The sequence below is a fragment of the Elephas maximus genome, chromosome 18 (genome assembly GCF_024166365.1).
Source record: "Elephas maximus indicus isolate mEleMax1 chromosome 18, mEleMax1 primary haplotype, whole genome shotgun sequence".
Classification (NCBI taxonomy): domain Eukaryota; kingdom Metazoa; phylum Chordata; class Mammalia; order Proboscidea; family Elephantidae; genus Elephas; species Elephas maximus.
This window is the reverse complement of record NC_064836.1, coordinates 23,368,070-23,391,434: the sequence shown is the minus strand read 5'-3', so window position 1 is coordinate 23,391,434 and position 23,365 is coordinate 23,368,070. Positions and strand designations below refer to the sequence as shown.

The 23,365-nt window shown below is 36.7% G+C and overlaps 1 protein-coding gene across 5 annotated transcripts in view; it reads right to left on the bottom strand.

Annotated features, from left to right (window-relative positions):
* Positions 1 to 7,121: 7,121 nt before the first annotated feature.
* The window catches only part of RCOR3 (REST corepressor 3), a 57,711-nt gene continuing 41,467 nt past the window's right edge, over positions 7,122 to 23,365 (bottom strand). For 4 of the 5 annotated variants that reach the window (XM_049858622.1, XM_049858623.1, XM_049858626.1 and 1 more), the window contains 3 exons: positions 19,158 to 19,215; positions 10,728 to 10,969; positions 7,122 to 10,282 (listed from right to left, as the gene is read on the bottom strand). In XM_049858622.1, the coding sequence (XP_049714579.1) occupies positions 9,938 to 10,282; positions 10,728 to 10,969; positions 19,158 to 19,215 (645 nt within the window). In that variant the 3' untranslated portion in view covers positions 7,122 to 9,937. The remainder of the gene's footprint in view (positions 10,283 to 10,727; positions 10,970 to 19,157; positions 19,216 to 23,365) is intronic. The other variant, XM_049858625.1, reaches the window with a different exon arrangement.

Here is a 23,365-nt window from a genome sequence, read left to right as displayed (position 1 = left end):
ACTGATCTTGGGTTTCCCAGTCCCTGCAGCTACATGAATCAGGAGAAGCCTCCAGCCTGACCTGCGGATTTGGGATGTTCCGGCCTCTACAACCACGTGAGCCGTTTCCTTGGTAAAAATCTCTTTATATGGATATTTATATGCTTTACTGGTTTTGCTTCTCTAGAGAACCCAGCCTAAGACACATACCCCCACCACACACACACACACACACACACGTACACGCACACGCACACGCACACACACACCCCTCCTCATTTCTGTTCATGATTTGCTTGCTACTGGCATCTAGGGGTTAGAGCCTAGGTATGCTCTAAACATCCTCCAGTGCACAACAAAGAATTAGCTAGCTTTAATGCCAAGGTTGAAAAACTCTGGTGTATTACAGTAGTTGAGTTTCAGATGTTAAACCAAACTTGCATTCTTGAGATAAACGCCACTGGGTTATGTTGTGTAATCCTTTTTGAATCTTGATGGATTTAACATTTTTTAAAAAAGGATTATTGAATCTCTGTTCATAAGGGATATCAATCTGAAGTTTTCTTATGCTATCTTTGTCTGGCTTTGAATAGGAATAAGAATGATCTCACAGATGAGTTGTGGAGTGTTCTTTCCTCCTGGCTTTTCCGTGAGTTTGTGTAGGTTTGGTATTCTTTCTTTTTTAAGGGTTTGATAGAATTCACTAGTGAAGCTATCTGGGCCAGGACTTTTCCGTGTGTGAAGCTTTTAAGTTACAAATTCAGTTTCTTTACCTGATTCAGATTTTCTATTTCATCCTGAGAGTTTTGGTAGGAATTTCTCCATTTCAAAACTGTTTCCAAATTTGTTGTTTATAACATTCCTGCACAGTTCTTTTCAATTCTGCAGGCTATGTAGTGATGCTCCTCTTTCAGTCTAGATTTTGATAATTTGTGTATTTTTTTTTAATTTCTGGTTATTCTATCTAAAGGCTCTTTTTTTTTTTTTCTTTTGTTGATCTTTTTAGAAGCAACTTCTGGCTTCAGTGATTTTCTCTATTGTTTTCCTGTTATGTATTTCATTTATTTCCATTCCGGTCTTTATTATTTCCTTCTTTTGTTTACTTTCAGTTGGTTTAGCTCTTCTTAGCTTTTTAAGATAAAAATTTAGATGATTGATTTTTGGCTCTTTCTTCCTAATATGTTAAAAGCTATAAATTTCTCTCTATGCACTGCTTTGCTGCATCCCAGATTTTAATATATTTTTTCATTTACACTCAAATCAAGATATTTCCTAATTTCTCTTGTGATTTATTTTTTGACCCATAGGTTTAGAAATGTGTTAAGTTCCAAATACTTGGGGATTTCCCCGATTTTCTTCTGTTGCTGATTTCGAATTTAATTCCATTGTACTCAGAGAACATACTTCGGATGACTTGAATCTTTTTATATTTATTAAAACAAACTTGCTTTTGGCACAGAATATGATCTATCTTGGCAATATTTCATGTGCACAGGAAAAGAATGTTTATTCTGCTGTTTTGGGGCAGAATGATCTATAAATTTCAGTTAGGTGAAGGTGGTTGACAGTGTTGTTCAACTCTTACATTCTTACTGATGCTTGGTTTACATATTCTATTACTGAGAGGCAGGTGCTGAAATCACCGACTATAATGGTGGATTTGCCTATTTTTTCTTGCACTTTTATCATGGGTCCTCTTAATGAACTGATACCTTTATCGTTGTTAAATGACCAACTTTATCACTGATAATATTCTTTGCTTTGAAATCTACTTTGTCTGATATTCAATGTAGTCACTCTAATTTTCTTTTGATTAGTTAAATGGCGTATATTTATCCATTGTGTTATTTATTGCTACATAACAAATTGTTACATAACAAATTGCTCCAAAATTTAGCAGCTCAAATATATATATATATTCATTACTTCAGAGTTCCTATGAGTAAAGATTCTGGGCACAGCTTAACTCCATCCTCTGCTTCATGGTCTCTCATAGGTTGCAATCAAGGTGTCAGCTGGGCTCTAGTCATCTCAAGATCAACTGGGGAAGGATCCATTTCCCAGCACATGTGGTTGTTGGCAGGATTCAGTCCATCACAGGTTGTTGAACTGAGGGCCTGTTTTTCACTGGCTATTGGCAGGAGGCTGCCCTTAGCTCCTCACCTCATGGACCTCTTCAACATGGCAGCTTGCTTCATCAAAGCATGTAAGCAGAGATGGCAACAGAGAGCCTGCTAGCAAGACAGATATCATCATCTTATGTAACCTAATCACAGAAACAATATCCCATTACCTTTGCTGTTTTTTTTTTTTTTCTTTTGGTCAGAAACAAAATCACTTAAGTCCAGCCCACACACAAAGGCATGAGTACCAGGAGGCAGGAATCTTAGAGGCCTGCTCCACATGTCCAGCTCTAATTTAAGAGTATTATGGGATTCTTCTGAGAATATTGCTGTTTCCCTGCTCTTTTGCCCTTATGGAATGGGAGATTCCTTAATTTTGTGGGATCTTAAATCTATCCCCATCTACTGTGGCACCTCTCTTGGTTTTCCAGCACTGCTAAGTATTATTTTCATTTTTATATTGTCATTTCAGTCAGATTTTGAGAGGGAAGAAAAGCAAACAAGTCTGTACAATCTGTTGTCTTGAACTGGAATTTACCCTTTTCATTTGTATTGCACTTTAAAATTTAAGATGATAGTGATGTAAGTAGGCCATGTAAAAATTTCTAAAGTGCATGTTGTTGTTGTTGTTCTTAGGTGCCGTCAAGTCGGTTCCGACTCATAGCAACCCCATGCACAACAGAACAAAACACGGCCCGGTCCTGAGCCATCCTTACAATCCTTGTTATGCTGGAGCCCATTGTTGCAGCCACTGTGTCAATCCACCTCGTTGAGGGTCTTCTTTTCCGCTGACCCTGTACTCTGCCAAGCATGATGTCCTTCTCCAGGGGCTGATCCCTCCTGACAACACGTCCAAAGTATGTAAGATGCAGTCTCGCCATCCTTGCTTCTAAGGAGCATTGTGGTTCTACTTCTTCTAAGACAGATTTGTTTGTTCTTGTGGCAGTCCATGGTATATTCAGTATTCTTCGCCAACACCATAGTTCAAAGGCGTCAGTTCTTCTTTGGTCTTCCTTATTCATTGTCCAGTTTTCACATGCATATGATGCGATTGAAAATACCATGGCTTGGGTTAGGCGCACCTTAGTCTTCAGGGTGACATCTTTGCTCTTCAACACTTTAAAGAGGTCCTTTGCAGCAGATTTAACCAAATGCAATGCGTCTTTTGATTTCTTGACTGCTGCTTCCATGGCTGTTGATTGTGGATCCAAGTAAAATGAAATCCTTGACAACTTCAATCTTTTCTCCATTTATCATGATGTTGCTCATTGGTCCAGTTGTGAGGATTTTTGTTTTCTTTATGTTGAGGTGTAATCCATACTGAAGGCTGTGGTCTTTGATCTTCATTAGTAAGTGCTTCAAGTCCTCTTCACTTTCAGCAAGCAAGGTTGTGTCATCTGCATAATGCAGGTTGTTAATGAGCCTTCCTCCAATCCTGATGCCCCATTCTTGTTCATATAGTCCAGCTTCTCATTTGCTCAGCATACAGATTGAATAGCTATGGTGAAAGAATACAACCCTGGCATACACCTTTCCTGACTTTAAAACAGTCAGTATCCCCTTGTTCTGTCTGAACAACTGCCTCTTGATCTATGTAAAGGCTCCTCATGAGCACAATTAAGTGTTCTGGAATTCCCAGTCTTCGAAATGTTAGCCATAATTTGTTATGATCCACACAGTCGAATGCCCTTGCATAATCAATAAAACACAGGTAAACATCTTTCTGGTATTCTCTGCTTTCAGCCAGGATCCATCTGACATCAGCAGTGATAGCCCTGGTTCCACGTCCTCTTCTGAAACCGGCCTGAATTTCTGGCAGTTCCCTGTCAATATACTGCTGCAGCCGTTTTTGAAAGATCTTCAGCAAAATTTTGCTTGCATGTGAGATTAATGATATTGTTCTATAATTTCTACATTTGGTTGGATCACCTTTCTTAGGAATAGGCATAAATATGGATCTCTTCCAGTCAGTTGGCCAGGAAGCCGTCTTCCATATTTCTTGGCATAGACGAGTGAGCACCTCCAGCGCTGCATCTGTTTGTTGAAACATCTCAATTGATATTCCATCAATTCCTGGAGCCTTGTTTTTCGCCAATGCCTTCACAGCAGCTTGTACTTCTTCCCTCAGTACCATCGGTTCCTGATCATGTGCTACCTCTTGAAATGGTTGAATATCGACTAATTCTTTTTGGTATAATGACTCTGTGTATCCCTTCCATCTTCTTTTGATGCTTCCTGTGTCATTTAATATTTTCCCCATAGAATCCTTCACTAAGCAACTCGAGGCTTGAATTTTTTCTTCAGTTCTTTCAGCTTGAGAAACGCCGAGAGTGTTCTTCCCTTTTGGTTTTCCATTTCCAGCTCTTTGCACATGTCATTATAATACTTTTTCTTCTCGAGACACCCTTTGAAATATTCTGTTCAGTTCTTTTACTTCATCAATTCTTCCTTTTGCTTTAGCTGCTTGATGTTCAAGAGCAAGTTTCAGAGTCACCTCTGACATCCAGCTTGGTCTTTTCTTTCTTTCCTGTCTTTTCAATGACCTATTTCTTTCTTCATGTATGATGTCCTTGATGTCATTCCACAACTCGTCTGGTCTTCGGTCACCAGTGTTCAGTGCACCAAATCTGTTCTTCAGATGGTCTCTAAATTCAGGTGGGATATACTCAAAGTTATATTTTGGCTCTCGTGGACTTGCTCTGATTTTCTTCAGTTTCAACTTGCATATGAGCAATTGATGGTCTGTTCCCTAGTCGGCCCCTGCCCTTGTTCTGATGATATTGAGCTTTGCACCGTCTTTCCACAGATGTAATTTGATTTCTGTGTGTTCCATCTGGCGAGGTCCAGGTGTATAGTTACCGTTTATGTTGGTCAAAGAAGGTATTTGCAATGAAGAAGTCGTTGGTTTGCAAAATTCTTTCAGCCTCCAGCATTGTTTCTATCATCAAGGCCATATGGTCTAAAGTGCATACCAAACCAAAAACCAAACCTGTTGCCATCGAGTCAATTCTGACTCACAATAACCCTATAGGACAGAGTGGGACTGCTCCAGAGGGTTTCCAAGGCTGACGTTTTTACAGGAGCAAGTTACCAGGTCTTTTCTCCTGAGCTGCTAGGTGGATTTAAACTGCCAACCTTTTGATTAGCAACCAAGCACTTATCCACTGTGCCACCAGGGCTCCTTCTAACATGCATAGGGCAGGTATAATTTTCCTCATTTTAAAGATGAGGAAACTGAGGTTCAGAGAGCTTAAATAACTTGTTCATTGGAGCTGGGATTGAATTTTAACTTTTATTTGGAGATGGACGCTTCTTCCAGAATTGGTCTATGTAGTTTTATTTTGCAAATGATATTTTACGTGAGAACATCTATTACAAGTTATAATCAGTTCCATTAACATGAAGTGTCATCCTGTTAAAGGCAGAGGGTTACCTCTTCCACATATAAGCCAAATGACAAGGCTGCCTCAGTGATCTTGATTTTTTTCCCCCGAACTCGTTTGGAAAGCAGAGAGAGTCAGCGTGTGAACAAAAATGGTTTTGGGGTAAGAGCCTCTATAAGCCAAATCCTGCTAAGTAAGAAAGCTGTTGAGGCCAGTAAGTTAGATACCTCAAGAGGTATCTTGTGTTTTAGTATTATTCAGGGTTTTCTTAGTTATTGGTAATTGTACCTTATGTTTAAATAAAATTAAATCATACAGAATAAAAACCTAACCTTTTAAAAAATAATCCAAAGCGGGGAGGGAAGATATAAAGCATTAAGGATGTAAACTCATTATCTCATTTAGCATTATGATGGCTGCTCCCAGATAGCTCCACTTGATATCCCCACTATATTTTCTTTAGGGACCCTGTTCACCTAAATTCCAGTTTTAGGATTCTAAAGTTTAAGAACTTACCATATTGTAAAGGCCCATTTCCTTATCAGTGGACAATAGTCAATGGTCTACTTTAAATCCAGTGATGACAACTTGCAAACACTCCAACACTAATTTCTAGTTTTTGTCTTTTCTCCCTTAAGTGTATAGGACTTATGAGAAGGAAAAGGACAGATGAGTCCATATGGCTTTTTCCCCCCTACTTTCGAGTGGCTGCTTAAGCAGCCACTGAAATGACAAGAAAGCCTCTTGAAAAACAATTTATCTATTTAGGTACTAACTCAGACACTTAGCGTTCCTTTAACGTTTAGACCTAAAAATCCACTGTTACTAAAAATTTTTTGCTGCAGAATATTCCTTCACTAAGGCAGTTTAGTTATAATAAAGATGAAGGTTGGGAGAGTTATTTTTTCCCCAAGAGAAAGCAGTTTACGTAGTCCCATAAATCAGCTGTCAGAAAATGAGGTAAAGTTTCTTGTATTTTCTAATAGAATATAGCATGGTTGGTCAAACTTGATTCTTGGACTTTCTGTATTCACTTATTCTTATAAATGCTGCAAACCTATCATGAATGTTTAAGTTAAAAAAATACACATTTTAGTTTTTTTTGTTTTCTGTAATTAGAATTTATTCATTATCTATTTTGGGGAAGCACAAAGAGAATGACAGATCTTGCTTAAAGAGTTCTAAGTCAGCTTACTATTACTTTTGAGGGGACTCTGATAACCCAGTGTTAACTGGTCAGCATTTATTAATATTTATGGATAATATTCTCTTGATAGCAGGGTAATATTCTTTTGATAATGGAACATATTAACTAAACAGTACTTTAACTGAAGTACTTGCCTTCATTTTTTTTTGAAAATCATGACTTGCATTCTTTGCTTGCTCTGTGTCTATTTTTAAAAAGAATGTAGGCCTATATTAGGACAATTTTACATTCTTTCATCTTTATTTTACTCACTTAATTGCAAACTTATTATGAACAAGTTTACATCATAACTTACCTTTATACTTCCATCCTTATTACACTGGAATGAAATTATACAGAATATTTTTTCATTAAATTTATCAGATGTACCAACAGTGTGATTTATTTCTATTTATATAATAAAAACAAAAAAAAGTTGCGTATTGATTTTTGAAAATGATAACCCTGAAACCTTAATGAAAATGGTCATTAAAAGATTCCTAGGTTTTGATTTTTTTTAATAAAAATCAATATTTAGAATTTCACAGTAAAGAGGGCCTATATTCCTCATACAACGTGAAATTATGTAAAAATAGAAGACATACACATCTTTAAATCTTTAATCCTTTGATTAAGCAGCAAGCATATCACTCTTCCAGGCCAAACACTGCTTAAAACAAAAAAGAAAAATGACGTGCAATATATTTACAAAATATGCAAAGCACACAACAGACATCTCACTATATACATGTGTCATTATTACTACTGAAGCTAAGATTTTTCTGCTGTGTGCTCTAATGGACATAAATTACAGCACATCCCTCAGATACAGCACCTTGGCCCATGTCTGGGATAGGACAGATTTTAAATGAATCACAATATACCGAACAGCTGGACAGATGCTGGGACTGACCAACTTGACTGACATATGCCACATATCGTATACTGAAGGTCTATCGACGAGACAAGACAATAAAAGCTATAAAGGTTATAGAATGCACATATGCAAGAACTGATCTAAGTATTTAAAAAAAATGCATTAGATATTTTCTTTTAAGATATGTAACTGTCCCCAATGGCTTTTAAAGTAAAAATTCTTGAATACTAAGAATTTTTTAATCAGTTAGATTTTATCTACCATTCAGGAGCAGAAACTGAGATGATCCAATGAGAATGAAAGAACCCATTCTGGGAAAATGTTTTTACATTATGCCAGAACTTAAGGTCCTTATGGAAAGAAGTGGTCTAAATTTCAGAAGTAAAACTAACCAATGAATTAGTTTTAGCTCTTTAATGTTTTAGAGGCAATGGTAGGGACTATTTTTCCAATATTTTGGGAAAAATATGATCTCTCAAAACAAACTAAGTCCTTAAATGTTAACCATGTTATGAACCAGTTCTAAATGTAATGAGAATATGAACGTGCAAACATTTAGCCTTACGTTCCACTAGTATAGCAATTTAAGTGATCTGTCCCTTTGCCCAAGTTATGATTCCAATATTAAATTATTCTATCAAAAACATTAGTAACACATTGTTGAAATACCATCACTTGTAAAATACTCCTTATAGATGTTTAATGATTATGTGTTGAATTGAGGAGACTTGAAATATCTTTTTTTTTTTTTATAAAAAGGGGTCTCAGCATTTTAGTTAACAGCACAATTGTGACAATATACTGATACATTTTTTAGATAACACAGAGCAAGTTCTCGATTTTATTTTATGAAGTAATGTTGATGATTTAACCCTAAACCAAACCCACAAGTACAGGCTGGCTGTAAGGAATACACAAATGCATCCAAACAGTACGACAGAGATTTATCAAGAAAACATCTTTTATATTAAGTGCAGACCGTATTCATAAGATGAGGGCAATTTTAAGTTCAGAAAAATCTAAACACAAAAGGGTATTACAAATAAATGCTTCCATAACTACCATTTCCACATAAATGATGAAATATAATTCTTTTAAAGTTCCCAAGTGTAGGAAACTACAGGCAGTCCCTGGGTTACAAACGACCGACTTATATACAACCGGTAGTTATGAACCAACCCCTGTAAAGCCTATTATATTAAAAATTCCCAGTACATACAATGGTTCATAGAAACAAAACAGGTGCTACTTTGTGACTCACATTAAAACATTATCATCACTGTATAATTATGTTAAAGATTTTTTAGTGTATCTGGAAGTGTTTGTTTTTTATGCATAGAAAGGTACACTATACTATCTAAGACAAACATCTGACTAACTGATGTTAGATACGAACTGTACCTAACTCTTCTTTCATACAAATTCGACTTAAAGACAGACTTAGGAATGGAACACGTTCATAATCTGGGGGCTGCCTGTACTATTTAAAAGCGCATAACATTTAGAAACATTAAAAAAAAATCAACTCCATTTTCAAGGAACTTAAAAGACATTGTACTTGAACAAATTAAGTTCTCATCTGTATGTAAAATTATTATTCCAATCCCCTTATTACTGATAAATGATGGGCCAATGACCTTTAAACAAGGACTTTGCACTAAGACCCTTAATTGTATGTTAAAGGGCTAGTAAATTCAGTATATTCTTTGTGGTTTCATGTAATTGCTTTGCAATTGATTAAATTGCTTTCTTTTAAAGGAATAATTAAAATTCCTCTGGAAAAAAAGCAACATCTTTTGAAAAATGAATATTCAGCTATAATTTCTTAAATATGCATTAAATGAACATATGTCAAAATCTGAAATGCAGGCTATTTATTCTTGCACTCCTAACGTAGGAAAATGTTTATTTAAAAAAAATTAAATTAAAGAAAACAGAAAAAAAAAGTCAAACATACTTAACTGAAGAAACCTAAGGAGTTTTCACAATTCCTTAATCAATATTTCTGTACTAATAAGAGCCCTGACTATGAAGAGGCTGGAAGATAAAGAACTTCAATGAAATAAATATAGTAAAAACAAAACAACAACAACAAAAACCTTGGTATATAGAATACTTAATCTTTTTTTTTTTTTTTCCTTTTATGAGATCACATTGCTGAACATATACTCTAGAAAGGAGGCTATCTGGAGGCTTTTTGTTGCATAACATTTTAGTCTAGTGAACTGAAAAACTTCTTAGACACCCACTTACGCTATTCCACTACCACAGAAGTAGTTTGGAGCCTCAGTATCTAGGAAGGATTATTCTTTTCTGTTTTTGCATCAGTCAGATGAGCACTGGTATAATGATGGGGTGAAGAGTTATTGCAGCTCTGTTCAATTAACTCTTAGTGCAGTGAGGACTGTGAATCTGTCTGAATTCCGATAAGTGATGGTGGCTGTTGACCACCAACGGTGGCCAACACTGGTCTTGGGTTTAGACGGGGTGGCATAGAATTAGCAGGGCGGATGAGAGGTGGTGGAGGCTGATTTAAAGTTGGCCGGGGCTGGATGAACCGAGCCTGCTGCTGGAGTGGAGGAGGCTGCCGGTGAAGAGCAGGGGCAGCAGGCAGGGTTGGACGAAGAAGTGGTGGAGGCTGGTTCAGAGTGGCAATGGGGGCTGTTGGTGTTGGAGTGGATGATGGGGCAGGAGGAGAAGGACCCAGAGTCCGAGGAGCCTGTGGGGTGTGTGCCTAGAGGTGAGAAAACAAAAATACACGAATAAGATGATGGCTCCTAATGAACTTAATACAATATAGATAGTTTGGGCTGTCACAAGAAAAACAAATCAAAACAAAACAATAATGTAACACCAGTGTTTATTGGAAGCACAAGCTTCTTTTATTTTAAACAAAACAAAAAGCCAAAAAAGCAACGAAGCTACCAAACAGGCATCTTATTAGTTAACAGCTTAACACTGGAAATAAAAATAAGACTATGAAAGAACAATACACTCTCCATTCTTCTAGGATCAGAACTTAGTGTGTCATTATGACTTCAGCGTCACGAGAAATGCGCCACTGAGTAAGTGTATTGTCAACCTTTCATGTTCATTTAGCTAATCCTCTGACAAATTAACACCACAGAAAAAGGTGATTCCTCAACTCATATTAGCTCAAATTCCACACACAAACACACCTCCTCTTCTTCATCAGTGCTCTTCCCTGATGGCACATTAGAAGCACTTTTTGTCTCCTCCCCTAAAGTAGAAGCATCACCATTAGAAGCCTGGGTTCCTTGTTCTGCTTCCCACTCCTGCAATACCTCCTCTAAGTTAAACCGACGCCTGTAGTTTACAAAGAAGTTCTTCACTTGGCCAACAGTCTTGTTGCCAATTACATCTGCAATAGCTTGAAAATCTTTACCATATTTGCGGACACCTGGAAGGCAAAGTAAATAATACACCTGTGAAGGATGAGTAAGGAGAGCTGTGTGTACTATACATCATGCACACGCAAAAGATACCAGCAATGAATATCCTTTCTGATAAACTCTGCTCATTTCTCAATTCTGAGATAGAGGCTAAGATAGCAGGGTCACAGGATGAAAACTACCAATTATGTCATTTCATCAAGCCAGCCACTTGCCTTCAACTGAACAATCATAAACTTACCATTTTTTACATACTCAGTTATTTTCTCCAATCCTCTCTTGAACTCTCAAATATAGTCCATTATTGTAAAGCATTGAATTCTTTGTTCCATCCTCAATTCCACATTCATTTATTTCCCTAGTAGCCAGTCACCTAAATTTGAGCAACACCGTTTGTGAACAAAACTGGATGGGAAGAGCCATCTCTTTTATCCCCTCAATGGACTGAGTGAGTAGCATTATGGTTCCCCATTAAGACAAGCATTTTAATTTAGGTTTTAATGCTCACTCCAATATGGTTACTTGCCTATTCCACCAGGGTACCAAGGAATAGAAAAGAGGTAATAATTTAAACATAAAAAAGCAAGAGAATCATCATAATCTGACGGACAAAAAAGTGAAGATATTTTTCAGAGTTAGATGGATTTTAACTCTTCTAATAGTTCTAAAATAGTTCTAAAGACTGTATATATGAAGGATTGTTAACTACGCTTTTCAGCCTGAAGAATACGATTACAGCGGCAACTACCTGCAGGGCACCTCTCATCATCACTGCCTTACACTTTAGAAGACAGTGATGATTTGAGAACCTAACTTTTCATTAAGGAAGTTTTATTATAATGAAGGATGATACTTGAACTTGAGATTACCAATTATTCCACAGGATTTAAAATGACTTTATATAATCAGATAGATAATAACTTTAAGGGAATTCTAAAAGAAGTTTACTCACTCATTCTAGAATGAGATGCACTTTGCTTAAAATATTAAAGTTGTCAGGAATTCTGATTTTATAATTTGATAACTACTTTTAAAATATCAGGAACAGTAACTCATTAATGAAAGAGATAAGAGACAAAAATACTGATGTTCATGTACTGAAGTCTGTACTTCAACATAAAGAGGGGTTTAGGTAAATATATAAACAAACATATAATCACAGATGAGAGGATAATAGAAAGGTACGTTAAGAGCCCAGCAGAAATGCTAGATACAGTCTTAACTGATACCAATTGGTACAAAATATCCCATTACCTTAAAGCACCATCACATTGTGGCATAATTCCCATTTTTAAGTTCTGCCCTTATATTATACTGAGAAACTGAGAATAAGCATCTCTGGCTACATTCAATCAGCTGGGCTTGACTCTGCGGAGAAGAGCATTGTGGTAGCAGGTCTGACACTATTATCCTATGAGCATATCCCATCTTTAATGCAGAGTTTTAGGTTTGTAAACTATGGTCATTTGCTGTGTTCTCAAAGGGAAAGACATATATACGACAATAAATAACAATACTGAGGCATAGTTTACAATGTTTTCAATCAAGATGAATGAATTTATATTCTCTTAAAATTTGTGAGTTGATTTTCCATTAGAACTTCATAGTTAAGTCCGAATTATAATAGGGACTTGGGTTTCACAGAGGGTTTTTCCGGCAATAAAAATCCAGGTTATTCCACAGTGGGAGTCACTGTTAAATATCCAAATACTTCTCTACTACTTAAACTTGGGAAGAAACCAACTCTTTTAAAATGGCTGAGTTTCTATGCCATTTCTAAAAGTAAAATTTGATCATTGCATTGAAGAATAACTACTAATTAGACACTAGACACAGTGCTCTGTCAGTATACTAATTTTCCTACGGGATGCTTAATTTATATCTAGAAATGGTTAAAACTGAACACATGAGTTTAGAAATGAAAAGCTTAAATAAGACTAGCAAGAAGTTACATTAGAACTTTACTCTGACTCCAAATCTGAAGATATTACAACCCTCAGAACACCGATTTATTTAGCAAAAATAATCCAAAACCTACCACTAAATTGTCCCCAAGCCATGATACAGCTCTTCTTTTGACTTTATTCCTTTTGATCCTTCACTTCTTTATTTTCTCTTGCTTAATGGACTCTACCAATATTGTTACATTTCCAAAATTACAGAGCCCAAACCCAGAACTACTCCCCACAGCAGCTCGTTTTTCCAGAGACTTTGGATGTCAAAAACTTTTTTCAAGTCACCTAGGTTCAGGGTCAAATGTCTGTCAACTCATGTAAGCCAGTCTTATATTACCTACTTTGGAAAATCTTAACCCTCGGATTGCACTGCAGACTTCTGTATTCTGGCTGAGGATCCCTCCCCATCAGCTCACCAAGACAAGTGTGCCCTCAGGATGGCAGGGAGGGCTCCTTAGCACTCTCCTCTGGACAAGAACAAGCTCATCTGTTTGCCCCAGTGTGTTGTGACAAGTTTCCTAATTTTCTGTGTGCCATGATGTGAAAAAGGTTGGGAAGTACTGTCCTAATGAAACACAAATCACACCAGCACTGCGGCAGTGCTGAGTACACAGAAGTGCTCAGGAAATAGGATTGAGTTTTCTTTCTTATAAAACTTTATTGTTTTTTTCCCCCAATTCTTCCTAAAGCCACAAGTGGTATATATGACTAACTTATCACCTTCACACTTTCAGTAATGCTGCTCAACAGCATGCTTTGATTGGGTGGAATTCTTAGGCTCTGTACTGTAGCTGGCAACTAGGCAAACTCTAGTCAAAGACTGATTAAAGAAAAGACTTAAATGGAACCACCCCTTCAGAAGAGCCCCAACTATGATTTGGGAGGATAATCTAGCAGGGAGTAGTGATGAGGAACAAAGAACTTTACCAATATATGGCATCAGAGCTACATGAGTTCCAATCTGTACCTGGCAGGAAGGGCAGTCTATAAGCCTTTTCAATAGTTTTCTAAACCTTTTCAATAGTTTATAATAAACAAAGCAATCTGGTTGTTTTATCACCAAGGGAGTTAAATAAGATGATTAAACTCTCTTCTGAAGATATAAAAGGCTCAGGCCCAATTGAACCACAGTTGCAAAATTAATTAAACTTCTCATTTTCAGGGCAAGAGGTCAGTTTTTCAAGGCTCGATGGAATAAAAATTTAGAGAAACTTGCAAGAAGCAAGTCATAAATTTCCCAGGAAGAGCAAAAACTTGTTTACAGTCAAATTTCTAAATTTCATTTGAAGATACAATGAAACAACTTGGCTTTCTACTCTGTGGTAGACGATACCTTATAATCTAACTTAAATGCTTTTAAACTTATTTGGAAATTAACATAAAAATATAGCTCAACAGGATATTCTGTTATTACATTTTATGAAATCCCACAGTTTTCTACCAGGAGTCTATACTACTCAACATAAAAACATCCATTCTTATTTCTTGAGCTTTGGCTAGTTAAGATGGTAACTTCAGGTGCATTTATAAAATATGGTGTTTCTCAACTCTGGACATGAAATCACAGAATTTTTTTTTTTTAATTAGAAGGGCTATCATTGGATACCTGGTTTTGGTATCATTAAAATGTTATTTTTAAAATTTAATTTTAGATTACCAAAAAAAAAGCCGAAACACTATCTTCAAGCTGCTTCTGCATAGTGTAATTTTGGGAGCCATTTTTTCTGCTTTTTATAGCAAAATGTCTTAAAGTGAGCATGTAATTACTATGATAATTGGGAAACATTAATTTCTCAAAAATCAATTTTTGAAATAATAGAAACACTGTCACATCTAGAAACTCCAGGGATGTGGCTGTTTTCTATCAGTAAGAAATAAATTTTAAACTCCAACCATTTGGAAACATGCACTTTTTTCCACCTCCTATAAATTTTTTCAAGAAATTCAGAATTAATGATGGTGGAAAATATATCTACGGCAGTGGACAGCAATTGGTGCATCTATGCGAGGGCTGAAAGTCAAATCATACATCCTCCTTCCAATGTCTCTTCATTCTATTTTCCTTATTATAATTTAAATTCCATTACAAAAAGGCTGGGAAAACTGAATCACGAATTATTTGAAGTGCATCACAGGGCAGACAATTCCACTTCTGGGCCTCCAGTCTCACAGTATCTCTTATAATTGAAAACTCTTTAAAGCAAACTGGTGCCAGTTAAATGGAAAGGCATCAATCTCCTGTCTCCCCTTCTTTCTGACTCTTCACTTAATGGGTTACAATCCTGTTTTTATCAATTGCCAAATCTATTTTTTCTCCTACTTTATGAACCATTCTAGCTTTTTTTTTTAAAGTATGTGATAAAATTAGAAAGAACATGATTTCTAGACTTGCAACTTCAGTTCTCTTAAAAAAGAATATATTATGAACTGTAGGAAGAGAAAATAACATTTAACTATAAACATAACCCAACGAACATAGTTCCATCATTTCCTGTTTTATATGAGAAGGCAGGCAATATGAAAAAAACTAAAAATTAAAGGTGACATCAAGTTAAACAAGTTTTATCAAATAAAATAATAAAACTAACAAAACTGGACATAGTGTTGTTGTTTATCCTAAAAAAGCACAAATGTTTTAGTTGGGCAATAGTTTTGTTTTTCTTTTAGTTTTTTTTTTTTTAATGACTAGAAAATGAACACATTTAAGACCTAAAATAAAAATGGCAAATATTTTATACCATGCTTCTGCCTACCACACACCTGTAAAGGGTAGATGGTGTGTACTATCATTAAAATATACTGTTACTTTTGAAAACAGCCAATAATTTTTCCCTTTCACATTAAAAAAAAAAAAAACTAAAATCAAATTCCTTTCTTAATTCTTGATAGCTAAAACAATATTTACTACATGAATATCAAGTTTGATTTTAGAGCATATTTCTAAAACACAATACAAAAACAAACAAACAAAAAAAACCTCCATTGCCATTGACTCCATGCTGAATCATAGCAGCCCTACAGTACAGAGTAGCACTGCCCCATAGAGTTTCCAAGGAGTGCCTGGTGGATTCGAGCTGCTGACCTTTTGGCTAGCAGCTGTAGCACTTAACCACCATGCCACCAGGGTTTCCAAATGCACTGTAGGTGATAAAAAAAGTATATATATATGCCACAAGCTATAAACAAGGCTAACAGTTCACCATTAATGCAAATATAAGAGCGTAACTAGTCTCAGTGTTAATACAGTAGTTATTAAATGGAAAATTTAGATACTGAAGGTTGGAATAGGTGACAAATTGTACAAATACCATTCTTGGCAAATATTTTGACAGGATTAAATTATCTGCATTTATAATATCTCACTTGGGGACTCTTGAAGAATGCTGTCAAAATGAAAACACAGCTAGAACTAGAATTAACATAATAAAGTGATACATTACAAAAGTATAAATATTCCTGTTTGGTTTGAGCATGATTTTTCCCCCTTCTAAGGAAGGGAGCCAGAAGGGAAAACTTACACATACAGGGTTTAGTTAACAACAATATGAGTAGATGGTACAGGAAAGTGAGGCAGAAAATACATATTCAAGCTCCAAGGAATCTTAATATATTTGTCTGGCTTTAAAGGAGTCACTATGAAAAAGTTTATTTAATAGTAGTTATAGATCACACTAGTGACATCAAATAGTTCTTTCTCTAAGTCACTAACAGTTACTGCAATCCAGATAAAATAAAGCATTTAAAAAATGAATGTCAAATCAGAATGCATATATAAAATGTCTTGAATATAAAGTGCTATAGAAGTTTTTTTTTTTTTTTATAGAAGTTAAAACATGTTAATATCAAAACAAGTAATTTATTATTACCTTCTAAAACTTAAATGACCATTAGAGTAATACCACATAAAGGTTTACCACAAAGAGTTTATAAACAAAAGAAAACAACTGCTTGCTAAGATAAGAACTTTTCGATAGCAAACTATAATTGTGAAAACTAACACTATAATTACGTACCTTAACACACTAAGACTAGGGTGACACTGCTATATGACTATACTGTTTATAAGACACACTTCTGAGCATTACATAAATGTGTGAGCACATGAGACAAAATTGGCACTTTTTATTCTCTCTAAAATCATTACTATGGACACAAGGAGCTTTATATTGATTTATTTTATGTAACAAAAATATACAAGCAAAAACAACCCAAGTGAAAACAAAAATTCCAAACTGTCAAAACAAATAAAGACATGAACACATTCTTAAGAAAGTGCCTTGGAAATCTTAAGAATATGTGTATTTCTGTAAAAACTGCTGTATTAGTGTTAAAGGGTTACTTTTAATATATGCAGAAGAATATGATACTGAATATCTACCTCAGTACAGAGGAAATGTTTGATTATATCTATTAACACTCCATTCTTTCATTTTAATATTTACAAGCTGAGATAATATCCACATATACAGCTTAAACTATATAACTCTTGTGATTGTTTCTTCCCTTGTATGCAGCTTTGCGTGATATCCAACCTAGCCGTAAGATTCAACAGACGCTAACTACCACTGAAAGCAGGGTTGCAGGACAATTATCAAATCTAGAATGCTGTGCACAGAAACATTAGCCCAGATTTTCCTACGAGATCCTTGCCAGAAAACCCTTTCACTGGAATGATTTCTTATAGTAGAATACGGGATTAGTATACTGACCTTTAAGTTAACTGAATACTGCAAACCAGGGTTCAGTTCTTACGCACTATGAGCTATGATGGAGAGAATCATAGGCTTTATACGAATAAAAGCAACGTCTACTTTTTTTACTCTGTGAGAGCTGTAAGTCATCATAGATCTAAATGAATATGAAGCAGCCAGTGAAAACGCTCCCTTTTTTTTAAACAAATTTTAGACTGTCAGTTTCTAATTTTAAAAAGCTATCAACTGAAACTTTATTCAGAAGCTTAGTCCTACAATGTGCTCAGTGTACGTGCAACACCCACATCCAAAGCATCAAGCATTTCTCACTATGAAAGACTTTAATGCCGTACAGGCCAAAAGGGAAGGCTGATATCATCCTGCTGGTACTTGTCTGTGACATTCTCAAACCATACTGGCTGGCTAATTCTCACTTTTCCGGAATCCAAACTGCAGAATCATCTACCAGTCAATCTTTAACTAAATCATTCTCTAAATAACTGTTAGATGCTTACACAGCATTTTTACATTAAATATGCTCTCTGATGTATATTAGGAAATATTTTTAAAGGTATGCTATGTTTCACTGCTAGAGTGATTACATGCATATCTACTTGGCCCCATTCTTCCACAGTAGTTAGCCTAGATAAAAAGCTATTAGCACTGAACACAAAACGGGCTCAGCCAGAAGAAACAAAGTCGACCAAACTTTAAATGACACCATCAGTCCTGCAGATAGTTTATCTTGAGAAGAAGAAAAAAGTAACCCACAATGCTGATTAAAATATACAATTTGCCCTTCATTAAGTAATTCAAACATGAGGCAATCCAAGTTTATGCATCCAGTTTGCCCATGTATATTCGTAACACAAAGAATCTTTTGCCATATAATTTAACAAAGCGTTCTTATAAACAGTGCATACACAAACACTATATATACACATATTTTTGATGTCTCTTAAGTCTCTCCCTCTCTATACATATATATGTATGTATGTATATATACATATGTATATATACATACGAATGTTACATAAATGTGTGGTTTCTAAGTTGGATTGCTAAGCATTCAGTGGCACATGTCTTAAGTAAGGTACGATACACTGTTAAGCACACAGTTAATATTTTTAGTACCTGACATTTATCAAATAGAAAAATACTATATAGAGTATTTAAAGAAACCAGAAACAGACCATAGCTCATTTATGCTTTTAACCGTGAGCTATCAATGAGTGATATAGTAAGAATGAACCCAATCGCAGCCATGCTGAGTAGAGGCTCAGGGCACCTAGATAACTCGCTTGTCAGCATCATCATTCTATTTAGTGCTGAGAATGCGTTATGTGTTACGTTCAGGACCCAAAATATACACAGGTTCAGTATGTCACATCCACAAGTACAACACAGAATTCCTGGTCACCAGGCTTTGCGGTGAACACAAGAGCCCTTTCTTGATCCACTTCTAAAGGAAGGGAAGAACTATGGTAGTCACTTTTCATGAAAAGTTAAAGATAATTATTAACAACAATAACTGCTTATCTTTAATATACCTTGCACTGCTAGAAGCTGCTCCTCTGTGGTCCAACGGGCATTAATTTTCTGATTTGACTACAAAATTAAAGAGAAGTTTCCTAATGAGGATATGAAGACAGACGTTTTTCCAAAGTGCTTATTTTTTTTTTAACTTTTCACCAAATCACAGACACGAGATTACTAAAACTCTAATTTATGAAGACTGAATTTCTACAAAGATTAAACAATATATTCTGCATTACCTTTTACCCACACAGAAAGATAATGAAAGAGAAACGCTCCAGTTTGGGAGAATGAACAACAGTTGCGTTTATGCGCTAGTCAGAGACATTAAAACCTGAGAATATCTATTAGTCTCTCTATTTTCTGACTACAATGCTCCTATCACACCCTGTGGATATTAATTCAGGCCTAGTTTTAAACAGTTTAAAAGGCTTTATTTCCTTTTGAAAGGATCTGTTAATCTCTAAAATTCCTTCCCTTGATATTTACATTAAACTTATCCTTACCCCACAACAGCAGTGATATAAATTAACACAGAACTGTAGACCCAGGCTTAAGTCTTAAACTATTTCTTTAAATTTCTGAAGTGAAAAGTGACTCATTGATAAGAATGGATCCCCGCTCCCCACCCCCCCCCACCCCGCACCCAAGATTTCCCATTTTTTTTTTTTTTTTTAAAAACCTAGGTTTAGGGTATGCCTATTACGGTAATATCACAATATTAAATACCTAATCAAAGTTCATTTGGGTATACCTACTGACTAGGAAATCAAGGGTTTTGGCAGTGGGTGGATGGAAGGACAGAAATAAGCACACTGGTTTACAGAGGCTTGCAGTAGGAGCTGCCAAGAAAAAGTGGCCTGGTGTAATACCTAAGCACACTGGACAAAACAGAAGAAAGGGTTCCTGAGTGGAGAAGAGTGTTTAGGTCTCACCTCACCTGTGGTCTTAAGCAGTTAAGAGTTTCTACAGTACAGAGAGACTCTGGGTAACACCAACTTTTTCATCATGAATGAAGAAAAGATGAAACAAAAATGCAAAATTAGAAAAAAGTATTTTTATTACAAGAGAAAGGAAGGGAAAAACCCAGAACAAAAAGCACTGAATTTCAGATAATGAGATTAAGATGGTGGCTACGAAACAAGCCTTAAGGTTAGGATACTAGCACAGAGGCAAAGGAACAGTAGCAAAAAAGGAAGAGAGAAAGAAGGGGAATAGGAAAAACGATGAGGAAACACACAGAAGCTGTGTTAAGTAAAGGGTGAACCAAAGCAAAAAAAGGGAAAAGAAACAAATGAAAAAGGTGGTGATGGGGGGAAAACTAGAAATTTAAACGTATGTTCCAAAAAAAGGGGAGTAACAAGAATGGAGTAGGAGGTAATATTTGAGTTAATATCCAGGCCATCTTATTCTATCTCAGCTGTGAAAGGTTGATCAAAGAGGTCCTTGGTACCCAAGAAAAACTGGTTCTGGCACCTACTTAAAATAGGGCCAAATATTTCATAATGAATGATGAAAAATAAAGGGTTGATTGCAACTTAATATGAAATATGAAACTATGAGTTGTAAAAATCAGTTCATTTTCTCAATTTCCTCTTAATCATTTTTTCTCAAATTATTCTTTTGACAAATTCTTCTTCTGAAGTGCTGGCCTCTAAATCATCTTTTTTTCTTCAGTTGTTAACTCAGCTGGACACTCATCTACAACAATCCTGCGGGTGATTTAAACCACTCTCTTACACCTTCACAGACATCCTGAAGTCTTGCATCTTTTGAAATTTTACTTTGATTTGTGCTATATTTGCACCGTATTAGCAAGAGAGTGACAGAGAAAGATGTTGATATGGTGGATGGGATGGATAATGCCAGAGCTCACTAGGAAAAGTTGACGAGCAGAGCCGAATTTCAAAAGGGATCAGTGCATTAGTCAGTATCTTTTTTTTTGGCCACCTGCGCTTCTTGGGGCTTCCTCTAGATCAGTGAGTGCTTGAACTCTAAGGACCCCCGTAAGACCTACGATGCAAGTTGTTCTGAGGATCAAACATAAATACACGAGGATATATTTAGAATGTATGTAAAAGCACCAAGCACAGCACCTGGTGGTGTAGTGGTTAAGGGCTACAGCTGCTGACCAAAAGGCTGGCAGTTCAAATCCACCAGGCGCTCCTTGGAAACCCTATGGGGCAGTTCTACTCTGTCCTATAGAGTTGCTATGAGTCAGAAACGACCTGAAGACAATGGGCAACAAATAAAGTGTCTGAGCAAACAGAATTTGATTAACTGGCTTGTTAAATCTGAAAAGGAGTCCTGGTGGCACAGTGGTTAAAATGCTCAGCTGCTAATCAAAAGGTTGGCAGTTTGAACCCAAGAGCTGCCCCATGAGAGAAAGGTGTGGCAGTCTGCTTCCATAAGGTTACAGCCTTGGAAAACCTATGGGGCAGTTCTACTGTGTCCCATAAACTCACAGTATGGGTCAGGATCAACTCGACAGCAGTGGGTTGGTTTTGGTGTAAATCTTGAAAAAAGGTATCATTAACGAAAAGCGAACAAAAAATAAATATTTTTTTAAATATCAACAAATGTTTTTACGTATGCCTACAATAAAGATGACCGAATACAGACACGTCATCTAAACTTCCTAATGCTTATAATCTAATTAGGAGATGGGATGAACATGAATAACTATAATTAAAAGCAAACAATACAGGGTATATTGGTGCGGTGTGATGAATTGTTTTACATGGCCTTTCTCACTATGGTCTCGTAACTCCTACCCAAGTAGCTGGGTGGGACTACACAAATAAGGTAATTGTGGCCCATCGAGGGGACTGGGTAGTGTGTTAATAATGCAAATAAAATTCATGGCACAGGTGTGGGGTGGGACTATGCAAATAAGATCTATGGGACCCTAACGAAGGTACTGGTCAGTTTTGCCATTCTGGTATACTTAAAATGAGCTATCCTAGATGCAGAGAGGATCTCATCACTACCAAGGAAGATGAGCCAGGAGCGGAGTGCATCCTTTGGACCTGGTATTCCTGCGCTGAGACCCTCGTAGACCCAGGAGACAGAGAGCTCTAACACTGAGGACAGCAAGAAGGAGAGAAGCAGTGGCAGAGAAACGGCAGTAGCAAAGGCAGCAGAAGCAGGAGACCAGCAGAAGACAGCGTGCTGGGCTTCCTGGCCCAGAGGGGAGAAAGCCTTTGGGAAGGAGGCTTGCTGGTGGAGTAGGGTGCCTCCTGGCACTTGGTGGAGCTATGTTTGCCGACTCACAAAGCTAGAGCTGAAAGCCTTCTGGCCAAGGCTTACCAGCGGAGTAGGGTGCCTCAGTGTACTTGGCGGCAGAGCTAAAAGGAGCTTTGTAACACTTGCCTGAGTAGGGCAAAGGCCAAAGGGCCAAAAGAGCTTTGTAACACTTGTTGGAGCAAGTCAGTGGCCAGGGGCCAGAAAGAGGCATGCCTGCTGGCACGGTTGAGAAGAGGATGGGCTGCAAAGAGGCTGTCCTGATGGAAGAATTGAATCCTGAGTGTTCCTGAACCTGAATTGTAACCTGTTACTTCTCTGATAAACCCCTAACTGTGAGTATGGTCTGTGAGTTCTGTGTGGCCACTGCAATGAATTATCAAAACCAGTAGTGAAGTAGAGAATGCCAGGGGACGGATGGTTGGTGTCAAAATTGGTAAAGATGGCAGAGAGAAGAGGCATGTCCCATCTCTGTCTCAAAGGAATCGCCTTGGGCTGTTGATGTTGATTCTTGTTCTCCGTTGTGAAGTTAGAGGTCAGGTGCTGCACCCATGCCATTTGTACAATTTGAGATTCAAAGACAGGCAAAAAAAAACACAATGATTGGAGTGCGAGAAAAGGAGCAAGAAAAAGGAAAGTTGGCAGGGCTGGAAACTAAGATGGGTTTTAGAATAGGAGAAAATTCTGACAGGCAAAAATGAGGAGAAGGTATTCCATGTGAAGAGAACAATGGGATTTGTGTCAGGAAGAGGTGAGAAATAAGCCTGGAAAGTTGACAATATTTAACTAAAGTAAAATAATCCAAGAAGTTGGATTGTAAGAAGAAGAATGCGATACCAGAGCTGGAGAAAGATTAATTAATGACCTGTGATATGCAGATGGCACAACTTTGCTTGCTGAAAGCAAAGACGACTTGAAGCACTTACTGATGATCAAAGACCACAGCCTTCAGTATGGATTACACCTCAGCGTAAAAAAA